This window comes from Spinacia oleracea, chromosome 3 (assembly GCF_020520425.1).
Source record: "Spinacia oleracea cultivar Varoflay chromosome 3, BTI_SOV_V1, whole genome shotgun sequence".
Taxonomy (NCBI): Eukaryota; Viridiplantae; Streptophyta; class Magnoliopsida; order Caryophyllales; family Amaranthaceae; genus Spinacia; species Spinacia oleracea.
Window position 1 is genome coordinate 30,305,861 of NC_079489.1, and position 20,667 is coordinate 30,326,527.

Here is a 20,667-nt window from a genome sequence, read left to right on the forward strand (position 1 = left end):
GAGATCAAAAGCTTGATTATGTTGCATGATTAAGGATTTTAGTTCACTTAAAATCTAACCAACATAGTAAGAGCCTTAAGTTCCAAACTTAAAAATTGAGTTAAAAGGTGCCATGCCAAAATATACACTTGCTTGGATATCCTTTACATCAATCTAGTAATAGTTTTCGCTCAGCGAGGTGTTACTTATTGGTCCTAAAGGGGCAAGGTACACAAATAATTGTGAGTACATGTTAGTTTTGGTGAAACTCAACGATATAAGTAAGGAGTCCTTTTATGTCGTGGCAAATTCGATAGGTTTACCTAATAAGTTCTTAGACGTGCCTATCAACCAAGAATAGTTTCTAGACTATTAGCAAAAGGCTTTTGCTTACCTAAGATGTTCTAGGATTAAGTCGACAAACTGTGCTTAGTTCTTCAATGATTTTAGGATCTTGGAATCATTTTATTCACACCTGCCGGAACACATAATTTGAATAAAATGCTTAATAAACATTGAATTATGCATGTATGCTAGAATTTAAAGTTTATTAAGAGAAACTGTGAATGGTTATTTATTTGTTTATTCTTTTCAATTGTAGTTTTAATATGGCAAACAACAATCAAAACATCGTCATGGGTTCTGAGCTTATGGTCAAGCTGAACCTGACAAATTTTCTTGAATGGGAAGCTAAGCTAGTTGAAATAGTCAAACTCAATGGACTTGAGTATGTACTGTCACATCCCATGCCAAGCTACTATGCCAGAGACATGACCCCTGAGAGATTTTACGCCTGGGATGCGGATCTCAAAAAGGTTATGAGTCTCATGCTGAACAATATCCCTGATGATTGGGCTAGAAGGTTTGTAGCCTATGAACCTTTTACGCTCATCAAGAATCTGAGGGATATCTGTCGTGGAAGTACGGAGGACAGGGACCTGAACGTCCATGAGTTGATTGAATCAATGTCTGGTCTAAAGGTTAGTTCTCCCAACAGGTGTTATAGGATGGAGGTCCAAGAAACACATGTTCAGCTCCTTCGCACTAAACAAAGGGTAGGCGTCCCACTGAGGTTCCATGTGGATCTTATGTGTTCATATTTTGATCGCCTAAGTCTACTAGGAACACCAATAAGCGAAAGGATGGCAGTCTCTGTCTTGCTCAATTCACTACACAGTGGGTTTGGTCGCTTCAAGCAACTATACCTAAGTGAACCAAGAGAAGAAACAGTTGCAGAATTTATTCACCTTGTCAGAAAGGCTGAAATAGTACTGGACTGTGAAGCCAAAGATTTACTCAAGGCTAGAAAGAGACCATTCAAGAAAGGTGGAAAGTCCAAGGGCAATGCTAAATCAAAGCAGGACAAGTCCACATCAAGCTGTCTTTATTGTGATGGAATAGGCCATTACAAAAGAGAATGTCCAAAGCTAAAGGAAGATCAGAAGAACGGAACACTCGTTCCATCTTCAGGTATTTTCGTTATAGACTGTATACTTGCTAATTCAACTTCTTGGGTATTAGATACAGGTTGTGGCTCACACTTATGTTCCAATCCACAGGGACTAAGAAGAAGTAGAAAGTTAAGCAAGGGTGAAGTCGACCTACGAGTGGGAAATGGAGCACGGATTGCTGCATTAGCTGTAGGAACTTACTATTTGTCGTTGCCCTCCGGGCTAGTTTTGGAACTGGAAGAATGTTTCCATGTTCCAAGTCTTACTAAAAACATCATTTCAGTTTCTTGCTTAGATGCTAAGGGATTTTCCTTTATAATAAAAGACAATAGTTGTTCGTTTTATTTTAAAGAGATGTTTTATGGATCTGCTAGATTAGTCAATGGACTTTATTTATTAGATCACGACAAACAAGTATATAACATAAATACCAAAAAGGCCAAAAAGGATGATTCAGATCTCACCTATCTGTGGCATTGTCGATTAGGCCATATAAACTTGAAACGCTTAGAAAGACTTCAAAGGGAAGGAATTCTAGAACCATTTGACTTAGAGGATTATGGTAAATGCGAATCGTGTTTACTTGGCAAAATGACGAAGCAACCTTTCTCTAAAGTTGGAGAAAGAGCAAATGAACTATTGGGTTTAATCCATACAGATGTATGTGGACCAATGAGTACAAATGCTAGAGGTGGTTTCAGCTACTTTATCACTTTCACTGATGACTTCAGTAGGTATGGTTATATCTACCTAATGAAGCATAAGTCTGAATCCTTTGACAAATTCAAGGAATTTCAGAGTGAAGTAGAGAATCAATTAGGCAAGAAGATCAAGGCACTGCGGTCTGATAGAGGCGGTGAATATCTGAGCTATGAATTTGATGACCATCTGAAAGAATGTGGAATTCTATCAGAATTGACTCCTCCTGGAACACCACAATGGAACGGTGTGTCAGAACGGAGGAACAGAACCTTGCTAGACATGGTCAGGTCAATGATGGGTCAGGCCGAACTTCCATTAGAATTTTGGGGACATGCACTAAATACAGCTGCACTCACTATAAATATAGCTCCGTCTAAAGCTGTCGAAAAGACTCCATACGAATTATGGTTTGGAAAGCCTCCAAATGTGTCTTTTCTTAAGATTTGGGGATGTGAAGTATACGTCAAACGATTAATTTCAGACAAACTTCATCCAAAATCTGACAAATGTATCCTTGTGGGCTATCCAAAGGAAACAAAGGGGTATTACTTCTACAATACATCTGAGAACAAAGTGTTTGTTGCTCGAGATGGTGTCTTTTTGGAGAAGGATCACATTTCCAAAATGACAAGTGGGAGAAAAGTAGACCTCGAAGAAATTCGAGTCGAACAACAAACTCTAGAGAATGCTCAAGATGACATTCAGGATGAAACTCAGAGATCTTTAGAAGAATCTGGTGAGAATCATGGTCAATCTAGAAATGTTACCCCGCGTAGATCGCAAAGATATAGATCTCAACCGGAAAGGTACTTAGGTATTTTGACGAACGAGAGCTATGACGTTCTATTACTTGAAAGTGATGAACCTGCGACTTACAAGCAAGCTATGACGAGCCCTAGCTCCAAGCAATGGCAAGAAGCCATGCAATCTGAATTAGACTCCATGTCTGAAAACCAAGTATGGGATTTGGTCGATTTGCCAGATGGCTACCAAGCCATTGGAAGCAAATGGGTTTTCAAACTGAAAAAGGACAAGGATGGGAAACTTGAAGTTTTCAAAGCTAGATTGGTTGCAAAAGGTTACAGGCAAGTCCACGGTGTGGATTACGATGAAACCTTTTCACCAGTTGCAATGCTAAAGTCTATTCGAATAATGTTAGCAATCGCTGCATATTACGATTACGAAATATGGCAGATGGATGTCAAAACTGCTTTCTTAAACGGCGTTTTAACAGAAACTGTGTTTATGACACAGCCTGAAGGTTTTGAGGATCCAAAGAATGCTAAAAAGGTATGCAAGCTAAAGAAGTCAATCTACGGATTGAAGCAGGCATCCAGGAGCTGGAATATACGTTTTGATGAAGCAGTCAGTGACTTTGGTTTCATCAAGAACGCGGACGAATCTTGTGTATACAAGAAGGTCAGTGGGAGCAAAATTGCTTTCCTAGTATTATATGTCGACGACATATTGCTTATCGGAAATGACATTCCTATGTTGAACTCTGTCAAGATTTGGCTTGGGAAATGTTTTTCGATGAAGGATCTAGGAGAAGCACAGTACATATTGGGCATCAAGATTTACAGAGATAGATCTAAAAAGATGATTGGACTTAGTCAAAGCACTTATATCAATAAGGTGCTTGATAGGTTCAAGATGGCGGACTCCAAGCGAGGCTACCTACCCATGTCTCATGGAATGACTCTAAGCAAGACTCAGTGCCCAAAAACACTTGATGAGCGTAGACGAATGAATGGGATTCCATATGCATCATTGATTGGTTCAATAATGTATGCTATGATATGTACACGCCCGGATGTTGCGTACGCACTCAGTGCTACGAGCAGATACCAGTCAGACCCAGGAGAGGCGCATTGGACTGCTGCCAAGAATATTCTGAAGTACCTGAAAAGGCACAAAGATGACTTCCTGGTCTATGGTGGAGATGATGAATTAATTGTTAAAGGCTATACGGACGCAAGTTTCCAAACCGACAAAGATGATTTCAGATCACAGTCTGGGTTTGTCTTCTGCCTCAACGGAGGAGCAGTAAGCTGGAAAAGTGCTAAGCAAAGCACCATTGCGGATTCTACAACTGAAGCGGAGTACATTGCTGCACATGAAGCAGCAAAGGAAGCTATATGGCTAAGGAAGTTCATAGGAGAACTTGGTGTAGTCCCCTCCATTAAAGGACCAATAGCCCTGTATTGTGATAATAACGGAGCTATTGCACAGGCAAAAGAGCCTAGACACCACCAGAGAGTCAAGCATGTACTTCGTAGATTTCACCTTCTACGAGAGTTCGTTGAAAGAAAAGAAGTCGAGATAAGCAAAATTGGAACTGATGACAACATATCAGATCCATTAACTAAACCTCTGCCGCAGGCGAAGCACAACTCGCACACTGCAGCTATGGGAATCAAGCATATTGGAGAATGGCTTTGATGTCTCTGTTTAATGTTTTAAAGTTTTAGAGTTTAAATCTTTGTAAAACATTATTGGTTAATCATTCACAATAAATGAAAAGAATTCATTTTTCCATTTAATTTGTGGTTTATTAAATGATGAGTCCCTTCAATTTGACGATATATTCAAGATAGACTGTCAGGACCAGTCCTGTGACTAAGAAATGTCTATCAAGTGAACTTGAATGTCAAAGGTTGAAAATGGTCCCTAATCGGAGTTTTCTATAAAATTGGACGCATAGAAAACGTTAGACGATTAGAATGCAAGATGACTAGTAGTTCTGTTTCTTGAACTATGTGGACATGGCAATGTCATAATCATTTGCATAGATACTTACTTTGGGAAGACTAGTATCGGACGAGACCTATGAAACTTTACTGTAAGAGATGAAAGTCTGTTTCATTAAATTATTAGACACTAAATCCTCAATACCTGAGTGATTTGAGATTACTTGTTTGAGAACTGGTTGCTTTGACGTTGACCAACCGTCGCACCGTAAAAGGAGGCTATAAAGGCAACGCTCAGGTAATCACCTATCAAACGAAGTCTAATCTCAAGATCGCAAGATTGGGATTGTCCTCCCATAAATCGGGATGAGATGCTTAAAAGTTGTACAAGGCCACTCGGAGAGCTAGAAACTGTGAAATGCATGGCCGTGCTCGGATGAATCATAGGCTATGATTATCTGTTTATTTGATCAGTTGAACTCTGAAACCGAGGAACACCTCTGGACATAATAAGGATGACAACTCTTACCTTATGTTCAAGAGCAAGCATCGAGCGACAAAGGAATTAGGAAATGCACACTTGTCCCTAAGGACAAGTGGGAGACTGAAGGAAATAATGCCCTTGGTCCAAGTATGCATTCTATGTTAAGTCTAATAAATGCGGTTCAGTATTAATTAACAAGTTAATAATTCAGTGAGATCAAGTGAGCTGAATGCCTAGCTAGAGGCCGCTTTAGTTCAAGTGGAATTAATGATATTAATCCACAGCTTACTCTTGACTGAACCCGTAGGGTCACACAAATAGTACGTAAACGGATCAAGTATTTAATAGCATTAAATACTCCATCTATGAATATTCGGAACCGACGGATCTTGGTTTCAGTGGGAGCTAAGATCGTCACAGGCAAGGAATGAATACTCCGGAAACGATGATATTGCCGGAAACGGAAATATGGATCGTATCGGAAATATAAATATTATCCAAGTCGTAGATGTTGCCGGAAACGGAAACATGGTACGTGTCGGAAAATATTATCGGAAATGGAAATATTGCCAGAATCGGAAATATTGCCGGAAACGGAAATATTGTCAGAATCGGAAATATTACCGGAATCGGAAAATAATTCCGGAAACGGAAATATTAAATATTTGTTCGAAACGGAAATTAATTCCGGAATCGGAAATATTAAATATTGTTCGTATCGGAAATGAATTCCGGAATCGGAAAATTTAATCGGAAGCGCATCGTACGAATAAGCATCGGACGAGGCCTGCCGGACGAGGCCCAGCACGAAGCCAGGCCATCGCCCAGCAAGCCAAGCGCGCCGCACAAACAGCCACGCCAGGCCCAGCGCAAGGCTAGGCCCAGCAGGCTGCGCGCAGCGCGCAGCGCGCACAGCGCGCACAGCACGCGCAGCGCGCGCGGGCGCTGAGTGGGTTGCTGCTCGCGCGCACGCATGGGGCCCATCGTGGCTGCCGTGCGTGTGTGTGCAAGTGTTTGTGTTCGTGCACGTTTCCTAAAACATGCAGAGTTCGGTTAATGATTAAATTCCTAAATTCTATTTGATAAATTAATTAAATTAGAGTTCTTGTAGGATTCTAGGTTTGATTAATTTGTATCTGAATAGGATTTCGATTCCCTTTCCATACCGCTATAAATATGAGGCTAGGGCTCACAATTTATAACACAAGTTTCAAAGTATTCAAAGTGAATTTTTTGAGAGAAAAATTCAGTCACACATTTGCCTATAAAGTGCCGAAAATAATAGTACCTTAAGGGCGATTCTAGTTGGTCAATCTTAAGGCGGATCCGGACGTGCTGTGGACTATCTACGGAGGGACGACACTTGGAGTCCTAAAGACTTGTTCTTGTTCGGTTCGGGCGCAGCTAGGGAAGGCACGCAACAAAGAGTATGCATCTAATCTATGCTAAATGATTATGTGTAAATAATATGTTTTCCTGGGTTTATGGTTTTTCCGCATGATTTATGAATTGTCATATGTATCATAACCTAACAGGGTCAAGTTCGGATCGGATAATTTTCGGATCGGTTGAAATGCAGGCCGGATTCACTCTCGGGCACGGGTTAAGATCGAGTCGATATCTGATTTATTCATCTCAAAATATTCAAGCGTAAAATATTTAGTCTACAGGTCGAGTCACTAAAAGGTCATGTGGTAAAAATCAGGTTAAGGTCATTGTCGGGTCGGGTATCGGGTTCAGATCTTTGTTAAGTCGGGTCAATTCGATTATCGGTTATCTTTCGGTCGGGTGTCGGTTCGGGTCATACATCGGGTTAAAATCGGTTATCGGCTTTTTCGGGCCGGGTACAGGTGGGGTTTCGGGTTACCTGTTTTACCAAAATTTCGGGTCATGGTCGGTTACGGGTTCGGTGGGTTCAGGTTGGGTTTTCGGGTCGGGTCAGTTTCTGACAGCTCTAGGGCCACACAAACTTATAGAAGAAAGCTAGAATGAACGTAAACGTAAAGATAACAACTCCACAGCTCTCAAAAAATTATAGGCTAGCGTTAGAATCCGGCATTCATTTACTTGTATTTTGCTGATCTATTGTTTTTTTAAGAATTTTCTAATACTACCTCCATTTCATTAATATCTTTATAGTTACTATTTGCACAAATATTAAGAAAAAATTAAAAAGTTAGTTGAATATAATAAAATATGGATAAAGTATGTGTAAGAATGTGGGTGGGTGTAAGTAAAAAAATGAATAAAGTAAGTGAAATTGAGTGAAAAATTGTAAATATTATGGGATAAAAAGGGTAAGGTAGTAAATTTTAATGTCCAAAAATAGAATAAAGCAAAGTGTAAAGAACATTATGAAACCGACAAAACCGAAAGTGTAAATATCATTTTGAAATGGAGGTGGTAGTTATCTGTCAATCCAACATTAACTAGAAGTTTAAAACTAATTCAAAAAACACCTCGATGAAGGGTATTCTCATCAAAAGTTTTTTTTTTGCTTAATTACTTGCATGTTTTGTAACCCTAACTTTACACATATTGTGTTGTCGCTCGTTCTTAAGCTTTCCAAAACTCGACAAATTCTCCCCAAAACAGATAGGACGTTCTCGTTGTCAGTCTTGTTTGTGCATGTTGTTCGCACATAAGCGCTCCGATCAACTCTCGACCCTTGCTCTTGTCTTAGGTGTGCAATAGTGCCTTCCTTAATAAAGCATCGGCCCGATCGTAGCCCTCCAGCCTTGCACAAGGCTTACGAGTTACGCCCTTGCCATCCCATAGACAAGAGCGCGTCGCACGATCCGGTGTCAAAGCACTTGTACTGTGACACCAGGTCATCTTGTGAAGAAAAAGAATAATTAGTACTCCCTCCATTCTTAAATGTTAGTACTCTTTCGCATTGAGTTGATTTTATAAATTGTACTTATATAACCGTTATTTTTCATGAACTTATCTTATATGAATTTATCTGAACTTAATTTTTTTGAAATAAGTAAATAAATGACCTACGTATGTAAATATTCCTTATGTGTAACCGTAATTATTTTTCATGAACTTATCTTATATGAATTTATCTGAACTTAATTTTTCTGAAATAAGTAAATAAATTACCTACGTACACTACAAAAAAAAATTGATATAGCGACGGAAATTTTTCGTCTCTAGAATAACAAATCCGTAGCTGAATAAGGCTAGAGACGGAAATAGAGACGGAATACGTCCGTTGGTAAAAAGCTTGTCGCTAAATGGATATGGGGACGGAGGGCAAGGAAACCGTCCCTGATGTAGCGACGGAAATAAATCCGTCCCACAGTCCGTTGCGAAGACTTAGGAACAGAAATTTGTTATTCCGTCTCTACTTCTAGAAACGGAAATGAATATTACGTAGCTGACTCCAGAGACGGTTTTTCCAATCCGTCTCTAGATTCAGGTACGAAATTTCAATTTCTGTCTCTGATTTTAGCTACGGAATTTGTATTTCCGTCTCTGAGTTTAGCTACGAATTACATTTCCGTCCCTGACTTCAAAATATGAGATTTTCACCTTTAGCTACGGATTTATAGTTTCTGTCGCTGTGATTCATAAATTAAAATATTAAATATTCGTTTTAATATAATGGAAATATGTTTTAAAGAATCACAAGCTTAAATATATACTTAAACATTAAATGTTAAAACTAAAACATATACAAAAGCTCACAAAATGATAATTGATAATGTTAACAGAATTTGTTCAAGTATGTCCAAAAGTAACATCATGTACTACAAAAGCAGCCCCTCCAATTAACTAATCTTAGAAAGTAGCCAACAAGTGGAGGAGCTTGTACCACTATGCACAAACTGCCCCTCTAATCAAGGTTAACAATTAGTACCTTTAATTACAAAATATAATACCTTGAGGCCTATGTTAGAAGAATATAAGTACTATGCATGCTAAATAAAATAACATCAGACTTCACAGCATGTACAAAAAATCCACCTTCAATCCAAAGAGCAATCTTCAATCAAAGGTTGCGGTCATCCATTCACAAAATAAGTGGAACTCAAGGCAAGGATGTAGAAGTAGGAGTGGTTGAGAGATTGTTGGCTTGCACAATAAGTCGAAATTTTTCATTAAGATCCTCCATAATTCTTTGTGTTTCGGCAAGCATTTTTTGAGTTTCAGCAAGGTTCTCTTGGGTTTCAGCTAGGCTCTCCTTAGTTTCATCAAGCTCCCTCTTTTGTTCCATCGCATAGTTTGTTCGTGACTTTTTGGTTCTCCTATCTCCCGGTCTCTCATAGAAAGAATCAGCAGCTGCCCCCAAACCAAATATCCTTCCCTTTTCACTCCACCCACCCGTAGCTTCAAGGAACAACTCATCTTCAGTCTTTCGATTCTCAACTTCACATTGTAAATTTGCGGTTTTTCTACTTTTAAAATCATTCTGCCAAAAAACACAAACACGAAGAAACATGATCAAGTGCCTGATTATTTATTACTCAATATTTGTAACATAAAAAACAGAAATTTGGATGTTCCTTGTGCTCCCAACTCTGATTTCAGAACTAACAGACACAAATAGAAAACTATAACTTAACATTGTTGTATTTTAGAGCTGATCATGGGCGGGGTAACCCGCTAGGCCCGGCCCGCTCGACCCGCTAAAATAGCGGGCTTGGACAACGTTTTTTTTAAAAAATTGATATTTGGGAGGGCCAGGCCCGGCCCGTTAATATAAACGGGCGGTTTACGGCACAAAAAAAATTAAACTGGACAGGCCCGCCCAGCCCGCTAAATTTAAAATACATATTATTTAAAATTTTATTGTTGTATTACATAGGAAAATAAATGAAAAAAAGAATATTCTGGAGTTATCTAACCTTTCATTGTCTAAATGAAACCCTAAACTCAACTAACCCTTCCATTTTTTCACAACAGCCGTCACACCACTACTCACACCCAAAAGACAAAAACTCAATTCTTAGTTTCTTACCTTCTTCATTTCTCCTTCTTCACCATTGCCTCTCCAATTTCCATCAACTAAGCTATTCGGATTTCGGAGCACAGCGAGGACGCGGAGACGGCGACCTACATGTAAGTTCATACTTCGAAATTTCAAATAGTCTAGCATAAACTTATTTAATGAATCTGCTTCTCTACCTCATAGCACGAGCTGTCTAATTATTTTTGTTTATTACTATTGAATTATTGATAAATATTCTATATTCTATGATTGTTGTATTTTTTTGGAGGGCTTCTATGATTGTTGGAATTACTGTGCCAATATTGTACTTTTAAAGTTTACTCAATTTGGCTTTGTTAATGGGTGGAGTACATAATATCTTCTAAACTTTGTGACATGAAAATATTGAGTAATGGTCCGTTTGGCTTTTAGTTAATTTGTTGTTTCCATTTTTATTAGTTTGTGACTTTGTGTTGTTGATTTGGGTTCCTACCACAGTAGTACAGTACCACCGTATCTCATAATTCATTGTTCTTCATTTAATTTTTTTCTAAAACAAATACTCCGTAATTTTTTGATCTTGTATGTTTTAATTTTAAAACCAAATAAACAATGTTATTTTGCAATTTAATTTGAATATATATGATCATTATGTTAATAAATTTCCATGATTCATTGATTTCATACGGTGTAGTCATTATTAAAATTTCCGGATCGATGTAACTGACATACGAGTATGTTTGAAGAATATAAGAAATAGAAATTAAAGAATTTATTTGGGTATATGATTTTTTTTGTTTTGTATTCATACGAAATTACTAAGAATATTTCTTTCAAATTTAGACAATTAATTTCCTTTTTTTTCATGCCAACAATTTTGCAGAGCCATGGCAGAAGGTAGCTCTGTCAATCCACTTGACTTGGGGGAGGATGAAGATGAAATTCCATGCAATAATAAAGGCCCTCCAGTCAATGCTCGTGGTAGAAAATTAAAATAAGTTGTTTGGCAGCATATGGCTCGTGAAATATTAAAAGATGGGAGCATACAAGCTATTTGCAACCACTGTAAGATGATTTTTACAGCAAATAATAGCAGTGGTACGTCTCATCTCAAAAGACATGTTGATAAATGTCCAAAACGCATAAACCATGATATTAGGAACTTTTGTATTTCATCTAATCCATCTAGTGGGGGCACTAGCAACATGTCTTTGAAAAATCCTAATATTAATTTTGAGGAAGTACGTAGGGCTATTTGCATTTATGTTGTATCTGGTGCTCATTCTTTTGCTACATGTGAAGAACCTGGGTTCAAATATATGGTCTCTACTATGTGCCCTCAATTTAATACTATTAGTAGGCATACTTTAAGGAGAGACACTTTGAGATATTATGATGATGAAAAAAAATTTGTTATGGATGATTTGCAAAATGCTCCTGGTCGTATAGCTTTTACCACTGATAATTGGAGAAGTGAACATACAGATGATGAATATATGTGCATTACTGCTCATTGGGTTGATGCTAATTGGAAAATACAAAAGAGAATAATCAAATTTGGGGCTTTAACACCACCGTTTGATGGAGTTTCTCTTGCGGATGAGATTGCATTATGCTTGGGTCAATGGAAAATTGATCATAAGATATTTAGTTTTACAGTGGACAATGCATCTTACAATGATTGTATGATTTCTTCTTTAAAGGCTCATCTTCTAAGGAAAAACTGTTTGTTTTATGGTGGGGAATTCTTTCACTTGCGATGTGCTTGTCATATTATAAATCTTGTAGTGCAAGCTGGATTCAAGGGCATAGATGATGTTGTTATCAAGATTAAAAGTGTAGTGAAACACTTTAAGCATTCAATCCCAAAGAAGAAAAAGTTTTATAGTGTTGCTGAAACAAGTTTTGGTATAAAAACAAACAAGAAGTTGCGTGGAGATAATTGTATTAGATGGAACTCTACATTTTTAATGCTTGACCGCTTCATTTTCTTTAGAGATGTTATTGATCATGTGGTTAGTCGGGATAAGGATCTTAAAGTGTTTGCTCTCACATTGGAAGAGTGGGTTAGAGTTTGTGAATTGCATGCATTCTTGAAGCTCTTTTATGATGTTACAAATACATTTTCGGCTTCAAAACACCCCACTTCAAATCTCTATTTTGATGGTGTATGGAGGATCCATAAAAAGTTGATAGATGTTAAAAACGGACCCTTAAGTAGCTTGTCTTCTATGGTCAAACCTATGAAGGATAAATTCGATAAATATTGGTTTGATTATAGTCTTGTCCTCTCGTGTGCTGCTGTTTTGGATCCCCGATTTAAACTAGACAGAGTTGAATATTGCTATGAAAAGTTGTTTGGAGAGGTATATGCTAAGAAAATGGTTGAACGTGTTAGAAACACTTTGTTTGATTTGTTTGATGAGTACAAAGATGTCCATACTGCTAGTTCTCCTAATCTGGCAACTAGTAGTGGTGCCCCTAGTATTTCTACTGTTGTTGGAAGTAATGCGGAACAAATGGATGAAATACTTGATTATAAGGTATTCTTGAGTAAGAGAAGGAAAGCAGATAATGTCAAGAGTGAATTGGAGATTTATTTAGAGGAAAAGAATCCGGATGTGACAGAAAAATGTGACGTGCTGTCATATTGGAACAAAAATTCTGTCCGTTATCCAAATCTTGCATGTTTGGCTCGTGACATATTGACTATTCCCATCTCTACGGTTCCTTCAGAATCTTCTTTTAGTATGGGAAAGAAGTTAATAAATCCTTGGAGAGCCTCACTTGGGCAAAAGACAATAGAAGCTCTTGCATGTTCTGAAGATTGGTTACGTGCAAAAGGTCTTAACTCAGGTAAGTTACTAAATTACTTTTATATCATCTTCAATTCATTACATTAAAATATTAAAAAAAAAAAAAAACTGATTTATTTTGCAACTATTTTGGTATTGATTTTTTTTGTTTGGAGGTTCATCAAAATTCTTTGGCTATGGGGAATTGTCTGTTGACGACGATGAAGAAGAAGAAGAAGATGATGAGTGTCTTAGTGTTGAGTAATAATGATTAGGTAAGTTAGTAATTTTATTCTTTTTGTATTAATCATTTTATTTTCTGGTTTAAATCTCTATACTCTAATAAAGTAGTAGGATAATTTCAATCTTACTTTTGTTTTTGTTGTAGGTGACGAAAGTTCTTGAGAAACACAATGCTGATGCTTGAATTCAATGTTGGATGGATGATCTTGTTGCTTAAAAACCATGTCTTATCTTCCTCTATGGATGTTTCCTTCTTGTTCAGAAATTTGCACGCTGATTATGGAACGATACTGGATGTAATTTGTGTCTTTGAAGTTGGATAATTTAGCTTTGTAATTTAACTAATTTCTATGGGGCTTGGTGCCTCTTTCAGTATGTTGTTAGAGTTCTAAATTTGTTAAAATTAAAAATTCTAGCTGCAAATTTGAAGCAGGTACAATCACGTCAATTTATGTTAAAGCAGGTAGTAATTTTTAACTCAAATTTGAAGCAGGTACAAGCAGGTAGTAATTTGAGTTAAAAATTACCTTTTTTGTTCTATGATAACTTTAGATTGATAATTTATGTTTTATGCTTTAAAAGCCCGTTAGCCCGCGAGCCGCCCGCTCTTATATAAAGGGCGGGTAAGGGAAATCAACATCATACTTAGCGGACGGGTAAGGGCAACATTTTTAGACCCGTTGGACAGATTTTTGGGGAAGTGGCCCGTCCATTACCCGTCCAAACCCGCAAATGATCAGCTCTATTGTATTTTAGGTTATTGGCTTCACTTCACTTAAATGTGGACACAAACAGAACAGTGATGACTAGCAAAGTTAACATATGGAAAATTTTGAAACTAAATCATACAACCAGATAGATTTCGGCACCTACTACAACAGACTTCGATTTCACTAAGACCTTGTTTCAAACAACTGAAGCAATAAGAAGAAGATAAATCTGGACTGCACATAGTTATTGCATATACACTGAGCAAAATCTATCTTGGTGAGTTTTATGGACCCAAAGCTGTTCATATTTTACCTTTGACTTTATGACTTAATTTGTCAAAAAAGTTCCTTTCCTGCGCCTTGTACTAATTTTTTTTCCCTAACACTCAACATAAATATTCCTAGAGACTGCATTGCACTTGATGGTTGTTGAATTAGTATAATGAATGCACTATAAAGTGTTGACATGCAGAACAAGTGATGACTGAAATTTCACCAACAGACACAAATAGAACAAGTGATGAGTGAAAATTTCGGCAGCACTTCCCTTAAATATGGACAACCTAAAATTTAATTTAGGTAATTACGTTAACTTTAACCTGTTTTAATTTCCAACATTCAATCGATTCACTATCCAATATCCAATAATCATCATCCGGGTGTTATCACAACTTATAAAGTAAATCCAAGGCTAAGACGATAGGAGTACATTCATACTACATAGCTTAGAAGTGGTATCTTAGAGTTGTGTTCCATGATACTTACCCACACAGCTTCTGCCTTAGCATTAACAAAGCGACCACCACTATCCGCATGAGTTTCATAGTAAACCTCAGATGGAGATGGATGATATCCCAGCTTCTTTTCCTATTAAATTGTACAAAAATACATCAACGCGGCAAAAAGCAAAGTGGAAATAACAACTGAAACCAGGCAGAACTAAACCATCATCATAAATAAATTCCATAACAATACGTAACTAAAACATAAAGATTATAACCTGAACAAAACTACGTACATAACCAGGATAGAAAGATCAAACATGAACATAACAGATCTTATATAAATTAAAGAAAGATGCACTATGATTCTCGGAAAGAAAGCATTACCAATTTTAGCCTCACTTCATCTGTAGATATGGATCCTTGTCGATGGTGAATCTTATGGTCTCCATTTCCATTCCTATTTTTCTTACATTGCTCTGCTTTTTTTTTTGTTCTCCTCTTCTGATCTAATCCGAATCATTTCTTCCCTTACGGTAGGAGGACACCATTCAGCTTCGTAGCCAGGTTCATTGCACACCTTTGACACTATACCAGTAAGGCGCCTACTCACCTTAGATTTCCATCCCTTCTTAACAATCTTAGCTACTGATGGATCCCAAGAGAACTCGTGCTTCAGTTGAATATGCAAGGATGAAACAATTAGAAAGCAATCATTTGATAAAAATAAACATAACTAAATTGACATTATTGCTTATTAAGAGCTTATTTTCACAGTATGATTATACATGTAAACTTGAAACTTATGATGCTTGGATATAATGATATATGACTTTCTTTCCTTACTCATTTAGGTTTCTATTAAAGTATCGATTATTTTTTCTCGCGATGGAACAAAAAGAACAGAAGACAACTACATGATTAAACTTGTCGTGATGGTCCTAACCTTGACCAATAGGCTTCTTAATACGTCACTATATCGCAGAGCAGACTAGAAATTAATAATTATTTTATGATGTCGGTTTCCTACCAGTATCCCTCTTCTGAGAGCCCTACCAGTCGAGTTTGAAATGGTTGGAAAAAAAGAAAGTAGTATGCTCACAAAAACAACTGATTAGGCATATTATTTCACTCCTATAGTTTGAAATTTTGTACTAAGCATGTAAGTATGGTGTGTGTAAGTACAAGGGATCCAGAAGAGTTTGCATACTCCTATCCAAAACCTCCTAATTATATCAACCAGTAGCATAATTCATAAACCTAGGATAATATTAGGGTCAATAAGTTCATAAATCTTGCAAGTTCTAGTTTCTTAAATTTCATCAGCGAGGTCTATGACAAGTAGAAGCCAGGCAGCATTAAATAACAAACAAGTGCACAAAAATGCTCTTAAAATCTTAAAAAAGAGTAATAGACAAACCTTGAAAGTATTCCACCACCTCTGTTGAACTTGTGGTGGAGTCATCTTCCAATTGCAATAGGGTCCCTTAAAATATGACTTATAAGATGTAGCAGAAACCTTATTAACCACAGCACGATGGGAGAACCTGTTAGAAGGGAAAATATTAAAACTATCACATTCGCATAACTTACATGTCAACTTTGGTCTAAACTTTTGCAGAACTTACACATGTCACTCTTTTCATTTTAGTTCGTCCAAATTAATAACTTAATTTGACATAGTAAATTATCACATTAATACAACTCACCATAATCCATCAGGGTGCAACACATGTTCTTCCTTTTCAGGGTTGCCTGTCTCATCAGTTGTGTTTGTGATTGCCTCGTGATTATTGCCTACATTAGCATTGTGGAGGGGGTTAGTGTGGGGCACTTGATGGAGCACCTGGTGGACTGTGTTTGGCAATTGATGAACTGTGTTAGGTGCTTCCATTGTCATGTTTGTTGTTGCCTGGTGAAAAGTGTGATTGGTGCTTGCTGCTGCTTGGTGGCTGGTGGTGCTTGTTGTTGCCTGGATCACAGAACTAGGCACATGATGAAGCATGCTTGCTGTTGCACGGTACCCAGAATTACGCACAAAATTCAACGTGCTTTCTTCTGCCACATGCCCATAATTTGGCAGCCGATCTTGAGTCTCTTCACCCATAATATGAGTATTTATTAGGCCATTATAACGGTATCCCGGAGGTCGAATGATGGCACCCCTCCCATTCAAGCCACCTCTACGCCTGTATGACATCTGCATGTTGAAATTACCATACAAAATAACAAGCAAATCAGTAGAACAATGTCATAAAATAATCAGTAAAATAATCAGTAGAACAATGTCATAAAATAATCACTGAAATAATCAGCAAATCAGTAGAACAATGTCATAAAATAATCATAAAAAATAACAAGCAAATCAGTAGAACAATTACCATAGAAAATATTAAAACCATACAAAATAACAAGCAAATCAACAACAAAGACAGCATACGAATATAATCAAACGCATTAGAATAACAGAACAAATCAACATCATAATAGCAAAATCAATAATAGAAAAGATGAGAACTAAAAGATTAGAACTAAGCAGAATCAAACACTAGCAAATCAGTAGAACAATGTCATAAAAAATAAGCATAAGTTTTTATCTTGCCCATCAATCATAAAATTATCTTGCTTACAAGAAAATTCAATAAACTCGTCGACTTTTTGTGCATAAGTTGAACTCAAAAAATTTCCATTAACCCTATTATACATCCATTCACGGTCTATCATTGTTATCTTCGTCCTACTGCAACATCATTTCATATTAGTTGGTTTTCTAACTCTTTTCACTACATAAACCTAGCATTCGTTAACAAATAAGATGAATATTTTAGCACTCTATATATTAAATAAAGAAAATAAAATAAAATCGATAATCAATCCATACAAACAAAAAATCATTCCATTTCAAAAAAATTGTAACCTTATTTCTCGTACACATGACAGTATAGATTAACAAATGTTGATTGCCTATTAGTCTTTCGAGAGGGGAACTTAAAAATCCGGACAACAAAACAATTAAGTACAATTTCTTCTGACCATGTTGTTTAAAGTCAAAGGGGGAGCTCATAAATAAAATAAACCTAACAAAGATACGATTATGGCACGAATGACAATAAAAAAGATTTTGTCCGCCGTAATAAGGCAACTAGGCAAGTAAGATAACCAGGGAGTACATGATTCTATCAACTTATTATATTGCATTGAAAGATTTACAAACTACTTATAATACAAAGTTGAGTTAATTACGTACAAGAATAACCTTACTAAGGTAATAAGAATAATATACAGCTAACAAACCCTTAAAACAAGAGCCAGTCAAAGAAGAAAAAAGCCCATTTTGAGTATTCAATAATCTCTACAAGAAGTAACTGTCAATTAGTTAAGCAATTTCGTGAAATCATGATAAAGGTACTAAAACTGTAATATACACCAGAGTTCTGCCTCTTCCTATTTGCTTTTATGTCCCTCTATCATGGTACTAGTATACCCTCTAATTTCTTCTTTCCCTTGGCTTTCCAACCTCCCCTTTGCATCAGGATTTTCAGTTGGTTTATCGGTTAAAACAACCATCTGTTGATTTGTTGAGGGTTTGAAGGATGGGGCACAGAATCAATGTTGGAAAAACAGGAAACTTCGGCAACAAGGGTCTTTTCTAAACCAATCTATCACAGTTTTACATTGGTGAATGTTAGCATGTACAAGATTAACCGGTTAACAGTAAACAACATGCCCAAATAGCTAGTTTCCGGTGAAAACTGCATAAAAATCAAACCTAACAACTTCCTCAAAACCCCAATCACTCTATTTTAATCATCACGCACAAAACAAGAACACCCAAATAAAAAGGGGGAAAACCCTTAAAATCAACAAATTATAAACCCTAATATAACAACAACAACAACAACAACAACAACAACAACAACAACAACAACAACAACAACAACAACAACAAAACCAAAAACAGTCAGAAACAAGGAAATATTTGAACAACCATCCACCCAACACCAAACACAACAAAAATCATCAAAAGACAAAATTATCAAAAAAATTCAATCAATTTATGAAATTATCAATTCAAAGGTAAGTATTATGAAGTAATCGGTTGCAAAAAAGTGGAATTTGTCAAAAGAATTGTACTTGAATAAGAAGAGAACCATACCCGAAGAACAAAAAGGGGAAGCACGAAACCCTAGCTAACACGACGCACCGAGGAGAGCGACAGAAAACGTGTAGATATCCACCAGAATTGCGAGTCCTCGGTGGAGAGAGACGCGGCAGACGGGTCAGTGCTATTTCGGTGATTTTTCTGAGTAGTGTGAGACTGAGCCCTAAAACTGAAAAGTAGAGAAGAAGGGAGGAAGAAGAGAGAGTGAAATATTTGAGTTTTGCGCAATTATTTTGACTTGTTGAGTAATGAAATAATATAGCGGGCAAAATGAATTTGAGCGGTTCATGAAATTTTCGTTTACTTCCTTTCCTAAAAATAAAATTTATTTAAAAATAAAATAAATTTAGCTACGGATTTATATTTCGGTCTCTAGCTTTCAACGGAAATAAGTATTCCGTCTCTAGATTTAGCTACGGATTTTCCATTTCCGTCCATAAAAAAATCAGAAACAGAATATTATTTTTCCGTCCCTAATTTAGAAACGGATTAATTCCGTCTCTGATATTCCGTTGTTATACAGCCGATTTTTTGTAGTGGTATGTAAATATTCCTTATGTGTAACCGTAATTATTTTTCATGAATTTATCTTATATGAATTTATCTGAACTTATATAACCGTTATTTTTTATGAAATTATCTTATATGAAATTATCTTAAATGACCTACGTATATAAATATCCCTTGCTGTTATTAGCGTTTGAAACCTTTCCTTATGTGACTCAAACATTTATCTCCGCAACCCCATTTTGTTGAGGTATATCCGCACAAGTTCGATGCCGCACAATACCATGCTTGAGACCCATCATATGAGATTCTATTGCATCGTAGTAGTCGCTTTGTTGATAAATGATACCCACGTGGGTTAAATACATGTTTTGCTGAAACATGATCCTATCTCATCGATATCTTAATACCTCGTAATATGGCATAGAAAATCAGGATTTCGATAGCGTTTTTTTCTACTGCGAAGATCTTTGTTAATGTTTTTTCCCTGCCTCTTGAGTGCAAGAAACTTATTAATTTTCTCCTGCAGCTTATCTGAACACTTCTGTTTTGGTGGAGGTGGAAGAAATATTTGTAAAAAGTCTAAGTCAGATAATTGTCAAGAGTCAGCCTGATGGTTTGGTGTCATCGTCTGTATATTAGCATTTAGCAGTAGGCACACCAACTTCTTCATTAAGCTTCAAACCTTCTTCTTCGTCATTGTTCGAACCTCTCTCTCTAGTCTCTTCGCTGAGGCTCAGATTCTCTGTTGTCATCGTCTTCCTCTTCCTTCTTTTCAACATCTTCCATGTCTTCTGAATGTTTCTTAGTCAACGCCATTGGGGAAACTGAAAGGAAATTCAAGGTTCCAGAAACGAATAAACGACAAAAGCTTAACCAATATTATTCATAAATATAATTACAAACTATTTATTTATTTATTTATTTTTATACAACCAGAGAGTAGAGACCTTGCATTACTAAGATTCTAATTCTCGTATCGACCTAGCAACGTAACAGCACTGGGCGCCCAACCACCTATTGGTGAAGAGGACCGTCTTCCCTCTGTTTCGGATGCACAATGGTCCAAGTTACTGGCCATGTTTAATAATGCAAACGTTAATTCCTCCTCGACTCTCTCACACAGGTGAATCATCGACACAGGTTGCTCAAATCAAATGAGTGGCAATATATAAAACCTTATTCTCTGACATGAAAGATGTTATCCCTTCTCCAGTGGGTTTACCTAATGGTTAACAAGTAATGGCGACAAGGGAAGGAAGTGTCGTGTTGACCGATACATT

The 20,667-nt window shown here is 36.9% G+C and overlaps 2 protein-coding genes across 3 annotated transcripts; one reads left to right on the plus strand and one right to left on the minus strand.

Annotated features, from left to right (window-relative positions):
• Positions 1–8,998: 8,998 nt before the first annotated feature.
• LOC110805981 (uncharacterized) lies at positions 8,999–19,105 on the minus strand. 2 transcript variants are annotated; one of them, XM_056840048.1, is made up of 6 exons: positions 18,872–19,105; positions 16,425–16,915; positions 16,136–16,262; positions 15,103–15,388; positions 14,759–14,860; positions 8,999–9,726 (listed from the first exon to the last, which is right to left on the minus strand). In XM_056840048.1, the coding sequence occupies exons 2-4, from the start codon at positions 16,913–16,915 to the stop codon at positions 15,185–15,187; spliced, it is 822 nt and encodes a 273-aa protein (XP_056696026.1). In that variant the 5' UTR covers positions 18,872–19,105; the 3' UTR covers positions 8,999–9,726; positions 14,759–14,860; positions 15,103–15,184. The 2 variants fall into 2 exon arrangements, with proteins under 2 accessions (XP_056696026.1, XP_056696025.1); XM_056840047.1 differs by lacking the exon at positions 18,872–19,105 and having other exon boundaries at positions 16,425–17,704.
• Positions 11,133–13,467, plus strand: LOC110805976 (zinc finger BED domain-containing protein RICESLEEPER 2-like). The gene is made up of 4 exons (XM_056838978.1): positions 11,133–11,226; positions 11,329–13,101; positions 13,217–13,296; positions 13,429–13,467. The coding sequence occupies exons 1-4, from the start codon at positions 11,133–11,135 to the stop codon at positions 13,465–13,467; spliced, it is 1,986 nt and encodes a 661-aa protein (XP_056694956.1).
• Positions 19,106–20,667: the final 1,562 nt, after the last annotated feature.

Excerpts from the sequence above, each read along its gene's own strand:
- LOC110805981 (XM_056840047.1), bottom strand. The coding sequence starts at position 16,921 with ATGCAGATGTCATACAGGCGTAGAGGTGGCTTGAATGGGAGGGGTGCC. Across the intron at positions 16,263-16,424 it reads TTGCACCCTGATGGATTATG|GTTCTCCCATCGTGCTGTGG; the intron begins GTGAGTTGTATT and ends CCCTTCTAACAG. Across the intron at positions 15,389-16,135 it reads GGTGGTGGAATACTTTCAAG|CACGAGTTCTCTTGGGATCC; the intron begins GTTTGTCTATTA and ends ATTCAACTGAAG.
- LOC110805976 (XM_056838978.1), top strand. The coding sequence starts at position 11,133 with ATGGCAGAAGGTAGCTCTGTCAATCCACTTGACTTGGGGGAGGATGAA. Across the intron at positions 11,227-11,328 it reads CCCTCCAGTCAATGCTCGTG|CAAATAATAGCAGTGGTACG; the intron begins GTAGAAAATTAA and ends TGATTTTTACAG. Across the intron at positions 13,102-13,216 it reads TGCAAAAGGTCTTAACTCAG|GTTCATCAAAATTCTTTGGC; the intron begins GTAAGTTACTAA and ends TTTTGTTTGGAG.